The 20,555-nt window shown below is 41.5% G+C and overlaps 1 protein-coding gene across 1 annotated transcript; it reads right to left on the bottom strand.

The window, feature by feature from the left end:
• Positions 1 to 6,994: 6,994 nt before the first annotated feature.
• Positions 6,995 to 7,846, bottom strand: LOC113896477 (olfactory receptor-like protein OLF4). The gene is made up of 2 exons (XM_027548647.1): positions 7,495 to 7,846; positions 6,995 to 7,209 (listed from the first exon to the last, which is right to left on the bottom strand). The coding sequence occupies exons 1-2, from the start codon at positions 7,844 to 7,846 to the stop codon at positions 6,995 to 6,997; spliced, it is 567 nt and encodes a 188-aa protein (XP_027404448.1).
• Positions 7,847 to 20,555: the final 12,709 nt, after the last annotated feature.

The following is a 20,555-nucleotide window of genomic DNA, read 5'->3' as shown; positions in this document are numbered from 1 at the left end:
TGCTTTCAAATTACGGTGCTAGAGAAGACTCTTGAGAGTCCCTTGGCATGCAAGGAGATCAAACAACCAATCCATAGGGAAATCAACCATGAATATTCATTGGAAGGACTGATGCTGAAGCTGAAGCTCTAACACTTTGGTCACCTGATGCAAAGAGGTGACTCACTGGAAAAGACTCTGAAACTGGGAAGCACTGAAGACAAAAGGAGAAGGGGATGGCAGAGGATGAGGTGGTTAGATAGCATCACCAAGTCAGTAGACCTGAGTTTGAGCAAATTCTGGGAGACACTGATAGCGAAGCCTGGCATTCTGCAGTCCATGGGGTCACAAAGAGTCAGACATGACTTAGCCACTGAACAGCAACATGTTTTAATTATATAAGCTTGGGTCACTGGCTAATTTTAGATTACCAAAAACTTGGAAATAAGAGAATACCACAGAAGGTCTTTTAAAATGTGGGGAGGAAGCAGTATCTAAATTACAATTTCCTCTTGCACAGAAACATACAGATTCAAATGTGCATATGGAAGATAGAGGTGAACTTTAGTCAAATGTAAAGAGAAATGCCTTCCAAATGGTGGCTGAATATAATGTAAGCTTTAGAAATATGGTACAACTTTAAGAAATAAAAATGCAATGTCTAATCACAAAGAACAAAAGCAAGTAATAAGGGATGTGAAAAGTAGTTGCAAATATGTATAAAGTATGATTTATTAGCATCAAGCCCTCCCTCATGACTCAGATGGTGAAGAATCTGTCTGCATTACAGGTGACCTGGATTCAATCTCTGGCTGGGAAGATCCTCTGGAGAAGGGAATGGCAACCCATTCCAGTATTCTTGCCTGGAGAATTCCATGGACAAAGGAACCTGACAGGCTACAGTCCATGGGATTGCAAAACGTTGGACACAACTGAGCAAGTAACGCAACCTCAACAACACAATGCAGAAGAACACTCATTTTCATTTTTGGTGAAAGCAGTGAAGAATGTGTAAGTGATTGCTCTATTCTTTAAGTTAAAAAAATTAAAAAGCAATGAAAAGAACAGAATATAACTGACATTGATTTTACTACACAAAATTTATAAACTCTCAGACATTCTGCACAAAACTTGTATACATACATAAAACAACTAAGAGGCAAAGAGCAAAAAAGATGAAAAAAATTTTAGTCTTTGAAAGAATACAATCAAAAGCAAGAATCCTGCCAAATTCATGATGCAAAAGCAAAGGAATTGAACAGACAATTTTCAACTAACTTTCTTATTAATATATAAATATATTCAGCCTCACTGGTAATGAAATAATTGCAAAGTAAGCTCATTAGCATGTCCATTTTTACATAATAAATACTCTTTAATTTGAATATTAGGAGGGAGGAGATACTGTGAAAGGTATGTCTCATGAACTACTTTTGTAGGGAAATGTTTGCCAGTATTCCTTTGTCTGGATCCCTCTCATTGTAGTCACTTGGCTCCATCTTAAAAAATAAAAGTCCTTACGTGTCTGTACAACCCTCCACAGCTAATACTCAGTATCTTTACTTCAGTTAATAGCAAAAATCCTTGGACTTTGTTTCTACTTTTACTGGAAGCTTTACACCTCCAACTCACTCCCTTAATGGAGCCTTTATGTCCATCATTTAATGGCCAACACTGACCCTTGCACTTCTCAGTCACTCATTCATGTCTGACTCTTTCCAACCCCATGGGCTGTAGCCTGCCAGTCTCCTCTGTCTATGGGATTCTCCAGGCAAGAATACTGGAGTGGGTTGCCATTTCCTTCTCCAGGGAATCCTCCTGACTCAGGGATCCAACCTGCATCTCCTGCACTGAAGGCGGGTTCTCTACCACTGTGCCACCAGTAATTCAATATTTACATTTCTTTTTGCATTATAAGTTAAAACATTAATTAACCAAGTAAACAAACAACCCCAGTGATCTTGGTTATGAGTTAGTTCAGACTGGCTCAGGTGAACTCAGGTAAATGTTCTTGCCTCCATTCCATTTGACCTTCTCCTTCAGTATTTCCTGGACTCTTGGACTCACCTGGGTGGAGTCTCTGAGGGGAAGTTTGCAACATAGATGTCCCAGGTGCTCTTGGATGACTGATAATGGAGACAGAGGCTCTGTTTCCGGACAAGACAATGGGATGGAGTCAAGCATTGGTCTTCTAGTCAGAATTATGAGTCTGCAAGCAACAGCTATGCCCTGTCCATCCCAAGGTTGCCCAGGCTGAGGGATGCAGCAGAGGAGATATTTACAGCTCCCCATGTCTGCTCACTGGAGAAGGCAATGGCACCCCACTCCAGTACTCTTGCCTGGAAAATCCCATGGATGGAGGAGCCTGGTAGGCTGCAGTCCATGGGGTGGCTGGGAGTCGGACACGACTGAGCAACTTCACTTTCACTTTTCACTTTCATGCATTGGAGAAGGAAATGGCAATCCACTCCAGTGTTCTTGCCTGGAGAATCCCAGGGACGGGGGAGCCTGGTGGGCTGCTGTCTATGGGGTCACACAGAGTCAGACACGACTGAAGCGACTTAGCAGCAGCAGCAGCAGCATGTCTGCTCATTAGGTGTAATTGCCACCTGTTAGTACCATCTCTAATAATTGATATCCCTGTGGGACACTGGTCTGGACAGATAGGAATATTTTCTTTTCATTTTCTGTTTCTAGGTGACAGTGTCAGATGGATTTAGTATTTATTACTTCTCTCCATGATCTTTCCTGTCCTTCTGGGGGAGTAAAACTTAAGGTCCTATCCCAACTCTGAGTTCACATTTTCTCCAGAGTCTAAGATCGAGGTTTCTGTCTTGACTGGGTCCATGATCAAAGCGTTTACTCCTGGTGGGTCCCAGCCCCTAATATCTCTAGAAAATTACTATTCTCACCTTCAAACAGTGGGATAAATTTATTCTTTTAATGTAAAACCTGGGGCAGTACACTGCTTGAATTCATTACAGTTTTGTAAAAAATGTTAACAATTTTGCACTTAAAGCAAAAGTTAAGTGCAAAAGTTAAATCAGGTAGTTCTGCATTAGAAAATGTTTTTAATTATAAGAAACTCATAGATCTTACCTCCTTTTGGGGTTTCTACAGCTTAATTTTTAGAAAACCCCATTCTATGTGCTAAGTGTAAAGTGCTAGCCACTCAGTCGTGTCTGACTCTTATGACCCCATGGACTGTAGCCTGCCAGGCTCCTCTGTCTATGGAATTCTCCAGGCAAGAATACTGGAGTGGGCTGCCATTTCCTCCTTCAGGGGATCTTCTCAACCCAGGGATTGAACCTGGGTCTCCTGCATAGGCAGGCAGATTCTTTACCATCTGAGCCTCCAGGGAAGGATAGTACTTCTATGAACTCCATTTTCCATTGCAGAAATGAGCTTCATAGGGATTAGTGATCTGCCAGTTATAATCTGAGTAAGGTATGAGACCTTTTCTGGAATTCCCCAGTTGTTTCGAGCTTTCAAACTCTGGGCCAGTGGTTCTCAGTCAGAGATGCTTTTACCCTGGGTGATATTTGGTCATGTCTGCAGGGGTGCTGCTAAACATCTATAATATAATGCCCAATCAGCAGCCAACACAAATAATGATCCTGCCCAAAAGGAAAACAGTGAGAAAATGATTAAACCTAACCTAGACCATCACTTTCCCACATTAGTGTTCATACCAGTCACCCAGATGCAGGTTCAAATGCACTTTCTGATCAACAGATCTTGCCTGGTGAGTCAACAGACTCCTGGATGGTGTTGATGATGCAGGTACTGGATTTTGACCATTGTTGAGTAAACAAGGCTGTGGTTATGTTTTAGAGTCTTCTACAGAGTTTTACATTTTCTCTATCACAAATCATCTTTGTATGAAATTTTGAAGAAAAGCATGTGCATTCACTCCAGAGGCTGTGAAAATCTGCATCCAGTTTGTGTCCCATTCATGGATCACAGCCTCATCATGGCAAGTAGGCTTGTGTAACTCAATGAAGCTATGAGCCATGCCATGCAGGGCCACCCAGACAGGCAGGTTATAGTACAGAGTTCTGACAAAACATGGTCCATTGGAGGAGGGAATGGCAACCCACTTCAATATTTTTGCTGCAAGAACCCCATGAACAGTATGAAAAGGCAAAAAAAGGGCCCTTGAATCACCCCAAATAATGCACTTCTGGAAAAGTTGGTGTAGTGGGCAGAATAAGGGCTTCCCAAAGATGTTCACGTTCTTATCCCTATAATCTTTGAATATGTTATTTTACATAGCAGGAATGTTTAAATTAAGGTGGTTAGTTGAATAAAGTTCCTAATAAGTCATTTTAAGACAATTAGCCATGATTATCGGAGAAGGCAATGGCACCCCACTCCAGTACTCTTGCCTGGAAAATCCCGTGGACGGAGGAGCCTGGTAGGCTGCAGTCCATGGGGTCACACAGAGTTGGACACGACTCAATGACTTCACTTCCACTTTTCACTTTCATGCATTGGAGAAGGAAATGGCAACCCACTCTAGTGTTCTTGCCTGGAGAATCCCAGGGACGGGGGAGCCTGGTGGGCTGCCGTCTATGGGGTCGCACAGAGTCAGACATGACTGAAGCGACTTAGTAGCAGCAGGAGCAGCCATGATTATTAATCAGTGATCCTCTAAACATGGATGAGAGAGGCAGAAGAATTGAACTCATAGAGATATTTGAAAATCTTAACTGCTGCTAACTTTGGTGATGCGGCGATAGTCAAGGAATGCAAGTATTCTCTAGGAATTGGAGTAGGACAGGAAATGGATTCTTCCCTGGAGCCTCCAGGAGTAATCTGTTGCAGGAAGGGGGACCCCTCTGGGGCCTGAGAGTGGGCTTTTGTCTAACACTCAGAAGTGAATTGTCTGAGGAGACATCCATTCTGACAAAGCATGAGACTTTATTCCTTTGATATGCACCTCACCTATCTGGGGTTCCCTGGTGGCTCAGATGGTAAAGAATCGCTGCAATGAGGGACACCTGAGTTTGATCCCTGGGTTGGGATGATCCACTGGAGAAGGGACTGGCTACCCACTCCAGTATTCTTGCCTGGAGAATTCATGGACAGAGGAGCCTGGTGGGCTACAGTGCACGGGGTCTCAAAGAGACACAACTGAGTGACTAACACTTTCACTTTCATTCTGTGTTTTTCACATCCTGAGCTTCCTTGGGGCTCATCATAGGGAGTGGCAGCAATTTGATGACTGCTAGATGGCAGATAATCTTTCCTTCTCGAGTTCCCTCAGGGCTCACCAGCTCACCTTCTGTGGTGGCTGAAATGACTGATTATTGACATCTGTTGTTTACTGATATGGCAGGAAATATTCCATTCCTCAGTTCCTCCTCTTTGTCTGGAATTTGACTAATATTTGCAAGATATTTCACGACTAATTTTTGTCCTTAACGTGGGGTATTTAGTTTTCTTTAATTTACAAAAAATCTTTTGACGTTCAGACTATCTGCCCCTTGTTGCAAAACTTCGGCATGATCTGGTTCCTACCCTTGTATCCTTTGAGCTCTCTGCTCAGGGTTACTTGAGATGCTGTTTTCAGCCAACAATGGAGTGATCTGATATATTTATGTATTCTAAAATAGTTACCATGATAAATTTAGTTAACATTACCTGAAAAAAAATTACCATTTTTTTCTTGTGGTGGAACATTGAAGAATTACTCTCTTAGCAACTTTCAAAGATATAATAGAGAATCATTAACTGTTGTCATCATGCTCTCTTAGCTCCTCAAGGCATCTTCATTTTTAACTGGAAGTTTGTACCTTTTGATCAACATCTCTCCAAAAGCCTGGGTTCCTGGCAACCACTATTCTACTCTCTATTTGCAAAATTTGGCAAATAGATGGGGAAACAGTGGAAACAGCGGCTGACTTTATTTTTCGGGGCTCCAAAATCACTGCAGATGGTGATTGCAGCCATGAAATTTAAAGACGCTTACTCCTTGGAAGGAAAGTTATGACCAACCTAGACAGCATATTAAAAAGCAGAGACATTACTTTGTCAACAAAGGTCCGTCTAGTCAAGACTATGGTTTTTTCCAGTGGTCATGTATGGATGTGAAAGTTGGACTATAAAGAAAGCTGAGCACCAAAAATATGATGCTTTTGAACTGTGGTATTGGAGAAGACTCTTGAGAGTCGCTTGTACTGCAAGGAGATCCAACCAGTCCATCCTAAAAGAGATCAGTCCTGGGTTTTCATTGGAAGGACTGATGTTGAAGCTGAAGCTCCAATATTTTGGCCACCTGATGCGAAAAACTGACTCATTTGAAAAGACCCTGATGCTGGGAAAGATTGAGGGAAGGAGAAGGGGACGACAGAGGATGAGATGGTTGGATGGCATCATCAACTCAATGGACATGGGCATGGGTGGACTCTGGGAGCTGGTGATGGACAGGAAGGCCTGGCATGTGGCGGTTCATGGGGTCACAAAGAGTCGGACACGACTGAGTGACTGAACTGAACTGAACTGAACTGATTTGCATGATTTTGACTTCTCAAAAAGATTCCACATATACATGACCTATGCAGTAAGAAAGGCAACTCACTCCAGTATTCTTGCATGGAATATTCCATGGACAGAGGAGCATGGTGGGCTACATACAGTCTGTGGAATAGCAAAGACTCAGACACAACTGAGAGACTGAGTATGCCTGCACACATGACATAATATATTTGTATCAAGGAATATATCTAATCACACGATAATGGAAATTCCCCAAATTGTTTAGATCCAATGTTGAGAATAAATTTGAGAGAGTGGGAAAACCATAACATGGAAAAACTCTTGAAAATGAGAGAGATCACAAATCTTAATCAAGTGAGTGAAATTAAGTTATATGGACGAGTTCAAAGAAATTTAACTTCTAGGAAATAAATACAAGAAGCACGTCCTACTTCTCCAATGTAATGAAAGAATCTGAAAAAAGATCTGCAATTTCTGGCTCTGGGTTTTGAACCCTTCAATCAGGTGGCCTTCTTCAGCTAAAGACAAATGGCCTATTTAGAGCTGCCTTTCTAAAGAATGCTTGCATAACCCTCTTTATGTCTTTGTTCCTCAGACTGTAGATGAAAGGGTTAAGCATTGGTGTGACCACAGTGTACATTACCGAGGCAATTTCACTTGAGTGTGAGCTCTGGGTAGCTGAAGAGCTAAGGTACACTCCTAAGCTCGTACAATAAAATAAGGAGACAACTGAGAGGTGAGATACACAGGTAGAAAAGGCTTTAAGCTTTCCCTGAGCTGACGAGATTCCATATATGGAGGAAACTATCTTAGAGTAAGAGTAAAGTATCCCAGACAGGGGACCACCAGCCAGCAGCCCAGCTGCAAAATACATCACCATGTCATTAAGAAAGTTGTCAGAACAGGCAAGTTGGACCATCTGATTGAGTTCACAGAAATAGTGAGGGATTTCTAGCTCTCCACAGAAGGACAATCTCAACACCATTAAGGTTTGTAACAAGGAATGAAGGACACTGATGGCCCAGCTAACCAGAACCAGAATTCCACAGATTTGGGGATTCATGATGACTGTGTAGTGTAGGGGGTGGCAGATGGCCACAAAGCGGTCATAGGCCATTACCGTCAGGAGGAAGTCATCCAACCCTGCAAACAGTGTAAAAAAAAACATCTGGGTGATGCAGCCTTCATAGGTGATAACTTTGCTCTGTGTCTGGATGTTCCACAGCATCTTTGGGATGGTGGTGGAGGTGAAGCAGATGTCTACAAAGGACAGGTTGGAGAGGAAGAAGTACATGGGGGTGTGGACGCAGGGATCTGAGACAGCCAGGATGATGAGCAGGTTTCCAAACACAGTGACCAGGTACATGGAGAGGAAAAGTCCAAATACGAGGGGCTGTAGTTCTTGTTCCTCTGAGAATCCGAGAAGAAGAAATTCTGAAACTTCTGTGATGTTCTTTGGTGCCATATAGTGGAAGCGACTACAAGTAAAGGGAAAAAACATGACTAATTTTCATGCAAGTGAACATTACTCACGTTGTTGAAATGCTACCTTATGTATTTTGTGATTAGGAAATTAATGTCAATATTTTGTTCATGCAATGAGTACAGTGTTTTGGTAATCAAAACTCCTGAAATCCAGTCATGGAGAATCAATGTAGCAAATAAAAATAAATACAGTCATATGGTGACACATACTATGAATAAAATGAAAGCAAGTGTAAAGGAAAGAGTAAAGAAGGGATGTTATTTTTATGGGTGTTCAGGTAAGACCACAAATAAGTCGACATTTGAAAAGAGACCTCATGGAAGAGAGAATAGGAGCCATGAACTTATCAGGAGAACTGTGTACCTGGCAGGGAGAACAGCCAGTGCAAAGGCCCTGGGGAAGGTGCTCGTTTAAGATGTTTTAGTTGAAAAAAGTAAACTGGTGTGGTGAGGGAAATGAATAGGAGGGAGAGTGAGGAGAGATGGTGTCAGAGGATGTTGAGCAAGGTGGTCTCCTTGCTGCTGCTGAGACTGAAAGTTACAAGGAGTCCCTCCTCCATATTACATTTCTCTAGCACTTTATGAAATTGCTGCAAAGGGGGCCTGTATTTTTTTTTTGGAGGTGGGGGCTCTGTTGACTCTTCATTGCTGTGTACAGGCTTCTGTAGTTGCAGGTTCTCTAGTTGTGGTGAATTGGTTTACTTGCCCTGTGGCATGTGGGATCTTAGTTCCCAGACCAGAGACTGAACCTGCATCCCCTGCATTGGAAGGCTGATTCTTAACCCCTGAAACACCAGGGAAGTTGTAGCCTATATGTTTAAATGAATCTCTTCTTTAGTACCTTTTGCTGATTGAGTTCTGGCCTCTGTATATGAGAATCACTGTGGAATATGTGAGCTCAGTACCCCTGCTCTGAAGATTTCTCACCCTTCGCAAGGCAAGAAAACAAAAGACACACAATAAGACCCTGGCTTCCTAGGCTGTGTTATTTCCATGAATTTTTCACCCTTAACAACCACAAATGATTTAGAGTTAGATACAATTCAAGTTGATCAGATAAGATTATGTACAAATGGTATTCAGAAATTCCAGTTTGTAATTTTCCTAGGTATCAATGAAACTTGGTGTTTAATTTTGGTATGACCATTTTATACCATGTATTAAAGACATATAATTTTTTTTCAGTGTTCAACTATATTATATGTCAGTATTGTATCTTTAAATATGGATGTATATATATATGGGGCTGTCCTGATAGCTCAGTTGGTAAAGAATCCACTTGCAATGTGGGAGATCTGGGTTTGATCCCTGGATTGGGAAGATCCCCAGGAGAACAGAAAGGCTACCCACCATTCTGGCCTGGAGAATTCTATGGACTGTATAGAGTTGGACATGACTGAGCATATATATATGCCTACAAGGAGATCAAACCAGTCAAGCCTAAATGAAATCAACCCTGAATATTCATTGGAAAGACTGATACTGAAGCTGATGCTCCAACAATTTGGCCACTTGATGCAAAGAGCTGACTCGTTGGGAAAGACCCTGATGCTGGGAAAGACTGAAAGAAAAGGAGATGGGGGTAGCAAAGAATAAGGTGGTTATATCACATCAGTGATTCAATGGACAGGGATTTGAGCAAACTCCGAGAGATAGTGAAGGATAGGGGAGCCTGGTGTGCTGTAGTCCAGAGGGTCACAAGGTTTCAGACACGACTTAGCAACTGAACAATAGCAACAACAATATATATTTCTACACATGAGCGAAAGAGAGAAATAGAGAATGGACATGAAAGAGAATACAGATCTAATAAACTCAAATGGTCCCTGAGAGACTGTGGTCAGAAAATTTCTTTGGTTCTTATAACATTTCACATGCTATTATATTCCTTTGATGCCCAGCAGAAATTATTAAAAAGAAAAAATAAATTTATCTAGAGTAGCAATAACTTATGGTCTAAAATACTTATGGGTTGAATGACCCAAGAGAAAAATGAGTAAAGGGAACAAAATAGCACTTCACAAAAGGATGCTTACAAAGCACAATGGATAGGAATTGAACATTGGCCATTTTTAATATCAGGCAGAAAAACTTGTTTTTCCTGTCCTTATTTCATTTTCATTTGACTAAGTGTTTTTATACAAAAGCAGAGGAGCAAACCTCTTTCTCCCCTTTTATATGTGACATCTTGTTTCTTGTTGTTGTTATTCTTGGATTTTAATCTTTTTTTTTGATGAGTCCTAAGGGTGCACTCTAGCCCTGGTTCTGATCTTTGCCCAAAAGATCAAAAGTCCATACACATAAAACCTGGATACATCATGACAGTTTCAACCTGTCACCAACACTCTTCATGTTAGTCATCTAGGGATATTGTATTATACACTTATTTCCTTCATTGCACTCTGTCTTCCCAATTATAATGCTTGGTCCATACATGGAGGGACTTCAGCTGTTTTGTTTATCTTTGTATTTTAACTGAGTATGTAAATGTATATGCCCTTGTATAAAAATGAATTTCGATAAATGAAAAGTTAGGAAATAAAAAGAATAACAAAGAGAATGAAACCAAGTTAAATAGCATGGTTTCAAGACTGTGGTAAACAGAATTGAATGGAGCACTGAAAACTAACTGAAGAAGAAATATAATAGAAAAAAGTTATGTTATCAATATGTATCGAAGAAGGCAATGGCACCCCACTCCAGTGCTCTTGCCTGGAGAATCCCATGGATGGAGGAGCCTAGAAGGCTGCAGTCCATGGGGTTGTTGAGGGTCGGACATGACTGAGCGACTTCACTTCCACTTTTCACTTTCATGCACTGGAGAAGAAAATAGCAACCCACTCCAGTGTTCTTGCCTGGAGAATCCCAGGGACGGGGAAGCCTGGTGGGCTGCTGTCTATGGGGTCACACAGAGTCGGACACGACTGAAGTGACTTAGCAATTAGCAATCAATATGTATTAATAAAATTGGCAATGATCAAAATGCAAAATAATATGATATATAATGTTCCTAGAGTAATCTGGCATGTAGCATATGCTCAGTTACTATTTGTTAAATAAATCAGGACTTAGGTCTCCTTATATATGGACATTTAATATATGTCAAGGTTGCATTTCAATTTATTTGGAAAGACTGAAATGTTCCTAAAGCTGGCATAAATATCTATCTTGTAAAAAATGGTTTCTCGCCTACCTCAAACATTTTACAAATATTAGAGACATTACATCCTTAGTGTAAGAATAGCCAGCACATTTTAGATGAACCCTTTGACATGGAAATATAAATATGAATGGGGGGGGGGGAGAATCACCTTAAATAATGCAAAAGACTCAGAAACAAGACAATAGACCTATATAACTAAATAAAATTAAAAAAAATTTAAGGCCAAATATATGCCTTACAAATCAACTGAAAAACAATCTTTTTAAAGAATTATTTGAAAGGCTTATATATGTAGAAAAATGGGCATATAATATGTGTTGCTGTTCAGTTCTAATATGTGACATAATAATAATAATTATTGTTTTTGTTGTTTAGTCACTAAGTCATGTCCGATTCTTTTGTGACCCCATGGACTGTAGCCTGCCAAGCTCCTCTATCCATGGGATTTTTCAGGCAAACATACTGGAGTGGGTTGCCATTTCCTTCTTCAGGGAATTTATTTTCCTGACCCAGGGACGGACCCATGTCTCCTGCACTGGCAGGCAAATTCTAACTTACCACTGAGCCACCACAGAAGCCCACACATAATAATAATAATAGGCAAATCAAAAAGGTGACCAAATACATAAATCTTTGCTCTAGCTCAGTATGTAGTTTAAGAAAGCAACAAGAAATCTCTTTCCTACCATGGTCCTGGGAAAAATCTTGAAGACTGATCAAATCTGAGCTGAGAACTTCTGGACTAGTAGCAAAGGAGACTCTGATTTTTTTCTGGCAGAAATGTGAAGTGTTATAATGTTTTAGGGAAAACCTGAAGACAGATATAAACATTCAAAATACAGATATTCTGCATGATACAGGATGATCGGGGCTGGTGCATTGGGATGACCCAGAGGGATGGTATGGAGAGGAAGGGGGGTTCAGGATGGGGAACATGTGTACACCCGTGGCAGATTCATGTTGATGTATGGCAAAACCAATACAATATTGTAAAGTAATTAGCCTCCAATTAAAATAAATAAATTTATATTAAAAAAACAAAATACAGATATTCTTTAATTAAGGGTTCTCCAGTGTTGGCACCAGAGAAGGTGATGGCACCCCACTCTAGTACTCTAGCCTGGAAAATCCCATGGACGGAGGAACTTGGTAGGCTGCGGTCCATGGGGTCGTGAAGAGTCAGACATGACTGAGTGACTTCACTTTCACTTTTCACTTTCATGCATTGGAGAAGGAAATGGCAACCCACTCCCGTGTTCTTGCCTGGAGAATCCCAGGGACAGGGGAGCTTGGTGGGCTACCGTCTATGGGGTTGCACAGAGTTGGACATGACTGAAGTGATTTAGCAGCAGCAGCAGTAGCAGTGTTGGCACCATTGACATTCTGAGCCAGATCACTGTTTGTGTGGTATCTGTGCATCATAAGATATTTAGAGCATCCCTGACTCTATAGAGCCTTCCATGTGTGACAGACAAAAATCCCTGAGGTATGAAACCATCCACAGTTAGAGTCAGAGTTTGAATTTCACTATCTTAACATATTGTGTAGGTTTGGTATAATAGCAACTAAATGATAAAGGATATTAAAGTGAAAGTGAAAGTCACTCAGTCGTGTCTGACTCTTTGCAACCCCATGGACTATACTGTCCAAGGAATTCTCCAGGCCAGAATACTGGAGTGGGTAGCCTGTCCCTTCTCCAGTGGATCTTCCTGACCCAGGAATTGAACCGGGGTCTCCTGTATTGCAGGCAGATTCTTGAGCAGCTGAGCTACCAGGGAAGCTCAAAGGATATGAAAGACCATCAAAGTGTTAGTAGTATAGGCACACCATGACCTGTTGTAGAGCCATAAAAATAATGAATTCATTATTATACTTGTGATTTGAGGTAGGTTAGTGAGAAATTATTGAGTAAAAAGGAAAATTGAAAAAAAAAAGAAGGCAAGTGGGATAAAAGGTAGGAACAGTGACTGCACTGGTGGTACAGTCGTAAAGAATCCACCTGCCAATACAGGAAACGTGGGTTCAATCTCTGGTCTGGGAAGATCCCCTGGAGGAGGAAATGGCAACTCACTGAAGTATTCTTGCTTGGGAAATCCCATGGACAGAACAGCCTGGTGGGCTACAGCCCAAGGGGTCGCAGACAGTCGGACATGATTTAACAATGAAACATCTTAATGACTAATAAACATCTCCAGTTCTTTGTTTGAAAGATTGCACTCAAAGATAGGAATCCTATTCTGATCCTATTATAGAAAAGCAAACGGCTCACACACATCATTTAAGATAGAGAAAGTGAATGGCTGACAAATCCACACACATATTCACCCTCAGAGATAATGAAACGATCACAAGGTAAGCTTATTAGCACTTCCCTGCAGCTAGAGGTAAAGAAGCCGCCTCCCAATGCAGGAGACACAGGTTCAGTCCCTGGTCTGGAAGATCCCCTGGAGGAGGAAATGGCAACCCATTCTAGTATTCTTATCCGGGAAATCCCATGGACAGAGAAGCCTGTAGGCTACGTCCACAAGGCACAAAGAGTTGGACATAAGGTAGCGACTAAACAAAACAACAAGCTCGTCAGCACACCCTCTTTACATTTGAATTTTTTTTCACAGAAGATACTGTGAAGTGTATATATCTGGCAAATACTGTTGCGAGGATATATTCACAAGCATTCTTTGGTGTGCACATCTGCTTATTTATTTTTGGCGGTGCTAAGTCTTTGTTGCTATGTGGTTTTTCTCTAGCTGTGGTGCATGAGCTTCTAATTACAGTGGCTTCTCTTATTGCAGAACATGGGCTCTAGGGTGTGAGGACCTGCGTAGTTGTGGTTCCCGGGCTCTAGAGCACAGGCTCAGTAGTTGCGGTGCACAGGCTTAGTTTCTCCAAGGCATGTGGGATCTTCCTGACCAGGGATCAAACCCGTGTCTCCTGCGCTGGCAGGTGGATTCTTCACCACTGAGCTCCCAGGGAAGCCCAGTGTGTCTTTCTAATGAATACTGAAGCATGGTCAAATATGCTCTGTCAAAAAAATTAGAAAGAAATGACCTAATTATATTTTATATCCTTATGTCACTAATATACTAATTCTTTACTCAAACTATTAATAAGATACTTGGACATAAGTTCTATTTTTACTGGAAGCACTTTATGCCTCGTGTGTGTTCAGTTGCTCAGCCGTGTCCAACTCTTTGTGACCCCATGGACTGTAACTGGCCAGTTCATGGGATTTCCCAGGCAAGAATACTGGAGTGGGTTTCCATACCCTCCTCCAGGGGATCTTCCTGATCCAGGAATCGAACTTGCATCTCCTGTGGCTCCTGCATTGGTAGGTAGATTCTTTACCACTGCGCCACCTGGGAAGCCCCTTATGCCTCTCATCCCTCTCCTAATTGGGCTTCCATTTTTATCATTTACTTGATATCACTGAATGTTGCTTTACTGAGTTCAATGTTCAGTTCTCTTTTTAGCATTATAAAAGTACATTGATACATTTAGTCATGCAAGCAATTAACCACAGTGTTCTCTGTTCTCTGACTTAGGCTGAGTTGGTTCTCTGGTGGACTCAGGTAAACATTCTTGGATTCATTGTCTCTAACCTTCTTCTGCAGTGTCTTCCAGACTCTTGAACTCACCTACATGGAAATTCTGAAGGGAAGGTCTCTGTGCGGAAGTCTGAATCTCTTCCTGGATGGCTGATGATGGAGACTGAAGCTCTGTCCCCACACAAGGTAGCATGAAGAGGTCAAGCATTGGTCCTTTATTCAGATTTAGGACTTCCAAAGCAACAACTAGGTCTTGTGCAGGCCCAGGTTGTACAAGCTCAGGGATGCAACAGAGGTAGTTATTTATAGCTCTCCCTGTCTGCTCATTAGGTACATTTCCCTCTTGTTACAGTGACCTGTAAACACCTGAATTCCCTAGGGGACTTCATCTGGACAGAAAGTATTTTTTTTTCCTCATAATTCTCTGTTTCCAGGATATCAGTTATAAGCCAGGTGAATTCAGTTATTAATCCTTTTCCATCATCTCTCTTCCTTTCCAGAAGCCTAAACTCCTAGCACCTCATCTTATCTCTGAATTTAAAATTTTTTCCAACTAGTTAGACTGAGGCAACTGTCTCAAATAGATACCTTGGGTCAATAAAGCATTGACTTGCGATGGCTACACAGCCCATGGAACCCTGTGAAACCTGTTATTCTCTGCTTATAAGAGGGACGACATCATTCCATTAATGAAAAGCCTTGGTCAGTGCACTCTTTGGCTTCCTGATGCTCACTAAAACCATTAGGTATTTCATACTTGGAGCATATCCCTAGTGGCTCAGTTGGTAAAAAATCTGCCTGCAATGCAGGAGATCACCTGCAATGCAGGAGATCACCTGCAATGCAGGAGACAGGGATTCAATCCCTGGAATCAGGAAGATGACCTGGAAAATGAACTGGCGACCCACTCCAGTATTCTTGCCTGGGAAATTACATGGACAGAGAAGCCTGGTGGGCTATAGTCCATGGAGTCGCAAGGTTAAGACACACAATTTCATGCTTATATCTGAAGCTGAGAGCTATCATTTTGCTCCTCATTGTAAAAAGTTTATGTTATGAGATATATTTTTCAATGTCCCCTAACCTACTTTTGCACATAATAAGGATGATCTGATTTAGTTTTTAGAGAAGTTCCTTCTATGAGGTAGTACTGTTGTAACTCCATTCTTCATTTCAGGAATGGGGCTCAGAGGAATTTACTGTTCTGCGGAAACTGATGAACTGGTTTTGGGATGGAGTCTTGATTTGAGTTCTCTCAGGATGCTTCCAGTTTTCAAACTTTGGATTGTGATTTCCAACCAGGGATGGTTTTGCTCCTGGTTACTTGGTAATTGAAAGAGAAATGCTGCAAAACACCCAGAGTAAACAAGATAGCATTCAACATGATTATCCTGCCCTAAATGTTAACAGAACTGGAGTGTGTGTGTGTGCTCAGTGGTTTCAATCCTGTCTGACTCTTTGTGACCCCATCAACTGTAGCCTGCTGGACTCCTCTGTCCATGGGATTGTCCAGGCTAGGATTGCAGTGGGTTGCCATAGAACTGGAGAAAAACCCTTTGCACCAGCACTTCTCATACCTCCTTGTGCATACAAGCCAGCAGGAATTCTAATTCAAGTGCAAATTCTGATTGAATAGGTCCTTAGTGGGCTCTGAGACCCTGCATTTCTAACAAGCTACTGGGCTGTGTGATGATGCAGGTCTGAGTAGGAGGGTCACACTTTCAGTAACAAAACACTGGTTCCATGTTAAATTCAGGTACAGGAATTTGAATTTATATGTGACTGAGGGACTGAACATGCACACACCACACACACGTGTGTGTGTGTGTGTGTGCGTGTGTGTTCATTACTCAGTCGTGTCTTCGTGTCTGACTCTTTGGGACCTCATGGACTGCAGCCTGCCAGGGTCCTCGGTCCGTGGAATTCTCCAGGCAAGGATACCGAGTGGGTTGCCATTCCTTCTCCAGGGGATTTTCCCTACCCAGGAATCAAACCCGTATCTCCCCATTGCAGGCAGATTCTTTACCATCTGAGCCCTCAGGAAAGTCATATATATATATATCTGAAAAAGATGTTGTAGTAGGCAGACTATGGGCTTCAAAACAATGTCCACATCCTAATCCTCCAAACTTTTTGAATATGTCAGCTTACATAAAGGGGAATAAAACTAATAGAGAAAATAAATTTCCTAATAATTGACCTTAAATTGAGAAGATTAGCTTGGATTATCCAGGTTGGTATAAGATAGTCCTGAAGGCAATGGCAACCCACTCCAGTACTCTTGCCTGGAAAATCCCATGGACGGAGGAGCCTGGTAGGCTGCGGTCCATGGGGTCGCTAGGAGTCGGATACGACTGAGCAACTTCACTTTCACCTTTCACTTTCATGCATTGGAGAAGGACATGGCAACCCACTCCAGTGTTCTTGCCTGGAGAATCCCAGGGGCGGGGGAGCCTGGTGGGATGCTGTCTATGGGGTCGCACAGAGTCGGACATGACTGAGGTGACTTAGCAGCAATGGTCTTCTAGATGTGAAGGTCAGGGGAAGAACTGAAGTCAGAGAGAGATTTGAAGATACCCTACTACTGGTTTTGAAGATGAGGAAGGCCCATGAAACAGGAATACAGGTGGCCCTAGAAAGTGACCTAGGAAGGCAATGGATTCTTCCCTGGAGCATCCAGACAGACCCCATTTCTCACAGAGATCTTGTGTTCAGTCCAATGAAGTAAATCTTGACTTCTGATCCTTAGAACTTTAATTTTTAAGGCACAGTGTATTAATTTGTTAGAGCAGCAGTAAGAATGCAATATATACATTTATCCAATTAAATATGGTTTGAGATTACTGAGTTTAACTTCTTTATTCAGTCATTTAGTTTCTCCTGAATAAAGATATTTTGTATCAAAGCCCCAGTTTAATAGGACAAGACAATTAGAGTCAATTTGGAGATATTTGCCCCATTTAGTTGGTCCATCAAAATTTCTATTCCATAAATATAAATGTTCTGATTTTGAGGCCTTAGTTAAGAAAAGTAATTTATATGAAGAATAGGGTCACAATTTTTACCTTTAGTTTTTGTTCTAAATTTCTACATTCCTTAAATTTCATGTTAATAGAACCATTCATTATTTTCATTTCTTTATCCTCCAACTTTTTATAAAATATATTTTCAACATAATAAATAAGATTATAAATGAATCTGCAAGCATACACACATATGTGTGTCAATGTGTTTATTTGGGAGAAAAATATACAAATAATGTACACACATGTCTTATACTTGAATTTTTTTATCTATACAGTTATTTAAACAGATTTCATTTTTTCTCACAACATCCCTCAGAAGTTACAGTTATTATTCCACATCACCTACAGAAGTAAAGAAACAAAGGGGATTGCATTGGAGGCTTCCCTGAAGGCTCAGCGGTAAAGAATCTGCCTGCAATGCAGGAGGTAAGAGTTGGATCCTTGTGTCAGGAAGATCTCCTGGAGGAGGGCATGGCAACCCACTCTGGTATTCTTGCCTGGAGAATCCCCATGGACAGAGGGGCCTGGTGCGCTATAGTTCATGGGGTTGCAAAGAGTCAGACACGACTGAGCATGCATATGCATACACATAACACAGTAGTGAAATTATTATATTTCTTCCTAAGGGGTAAATGGAACCCCTTTTACCCCTTAGGCAGCATACACTTAATTTTAAAATGAATTTTAAGTGAGTCAAGTTTGTTCTGTGTAATTCTGCTTTAATAACATTTATGAAAATTTAAAAATTGTAGTGTGGGGGAGGAGCCAAGATGGCGGAGGAGTAGGATGGGGAGAACATTTTCTCCCTCACAAATTCATCAAAAGAGCATTTAAACGTCGAGTAAATTCCACAAAACAACTTCTGAATGCCGGCAGAGGACATCAGGCACCCAGAAAAGCAACCCAACTCTTAAAGGAGGTAGGAAAAAATATAAAAGACAAAAAAAGAGACAAAAGAGGGAGGGACAGAGTTCCGTCCCGGAAAGGGAGTCTTAAAAAGAGAGAAGTTTCCAAACACCAGGAAACCTTCTCACTGCCAAATCTGTGCCAAGCTTTGGAAGCACAGAGGGCAACATAACAGGGAGAAAAAAATAAATAAACAATTAAAACTTGCAGATTGTGAGCCCTACGGTAACTCCCCCAGCGGAGAAGCAGTGCAGACGCCTGCACACGCCATTAGCAAGCAGGGGCTGGGCAGGGAGGTGCGGTGCGGGCTGCATCGCTGAGAGTAAGAATCTGGCCTGAATACCCCGAGCGCTATCTGAGCGAAATAATTTGGGCTAGCAAACCAGACTGTGGGATATCTACCACGCAAAAAGCCAGCCCTAACCTAAGACACCGCCAGGCCCGCGCACGGAACAAAGGACCGAACAGAGATAGCCAGCTGCAGACCTTCCCCCTCCGGTGACAGGCAGCCAGAGCCTGAAGGGGGCAATCGCAGCCCCAGAGAGACATTATCTATAAAACTGTAAGCAGGCTTCTTTGCTAAATGAAACTTCTTGGGGGTCTGGACGGTCAACATCTGCCTGAGAAGGTGCGCTGGTGCACACCTAGATAACCGAGCAGCGGGGAGGCGATAAGTCGCAGCAATCGCGTGCACCAAACACATCATCACCTGAGCTGCTCGGATCTGGGAAGGGCACAAAACGCAGGCCCAACCGAGAGTCTGTGCCTCTGAGGACTACCAGAGTGCCTGAACCTGAGCGGCTTGGACTTGGAAGTGCAGGCAGCCCAGGGCCAGCCATGGATGGTTCCCGGCGGAGCAACCTACAGCCTGAGTGGTGTGGGCAGGGAGGCCACACGCGCCGTGACCCAGGGCGGGGGAGACCCAGTGTGGCTGAGGTACTGCGAGCACACGCCAGTGTTATTTGTTTGCAGCATCCCTCCCTACCTCCCCTCAGCGCAACTGAACAAGTGAGCCTAAAAAAAAAAAAAAAAAAAAAAAAGTGTCCTCCACCGTACACTTTGTGTCAGGGTGGAAACCAGACACTGAAGAGACCAGCAAACAGAAGAAGCTGTAACAGAGGGAACCGCCTTGGAAGCTACAGGCAATAGATTAAAACACTGTGGTTACTACCAACTACATAGGAAGGGGCCTATAGGTCTTGAGAAATATAAGCCGGACCAAGGAACTAGCCAAAAATGAACTGAACCTGCAATACTCACAACAAAACCAGAGAAAGTCCTAGATATATTTTTACTATTTTTACGATCATTCTTTCTTTCTTTTTTCTATTTTTTTAATTAAAAAAAATTTTAAGTCCTCTATTATTCCTTTAATTTTCACTTTTATAACTGATTACTTTGCAAAAAAAAAGACCCCATTTTTTTTTAAAGCAAACTTCATATATATATTTTTTATAATTTTTTGACCTTGTTTTTTTTTTTTTTCCTTTTTTTCTTTAACATTGTATTTTTGAAATTCCAAACTCTGCTCTAGATTTTTAATTTTAGCTTTTTGATATTTGTTATCAATTTTGTACCTATAGTTTTTTTTTTTTTGATAATTTCTGTGACCCTTTTTAATTTTCTCTTTTTCTTTTTCTCTGTTTCTTTCTCTTCTTCTTTTAAATAACATTGTATATCTGAAATTCCAAACTCTACTCTAGATTTTTAATTTATGCTTTTTGGTATTTGTTATCAATTTTGTACCTGTATTTTCTTTATACTTTATGCGACTTTGTTTGTTCTTGTTTTTTTTCTTTTTTTCTCGCTCTTTCTTTTTCTTCTTCTTTTTTTAACATTGTATTTTTGAAATTCCAAACTCTACTCTAGATTTTTAATTTTTGCTTTTATGTATTTGTTAACAATTTTGTACCTTTAAGAACCCAATCTTCAGTACCCATTTTTCACTAG

This window comes from Bos indicus x Bos taurus, chromosome 7 (genome assembly GCF_003369695.1).
Source record: "Bos indicus x Bos taurus breed Angus x Brahman F1 hybrid chromosome 7, Bos_hybrid_MaternalHap_v2.0, whole genome shotgun sequence".
In the NCBI taxonomy this organism is placed as follows: domain Eukaryota; kingdom Metazoa; phylum Chordata; class Mammalia; order Artiodactyla; family Bovidae; genus Bos; species Bos indicus x Bos taurus.
This window is presented reverse-complemented; position numbering and strand designations above follow the sequence as displayed.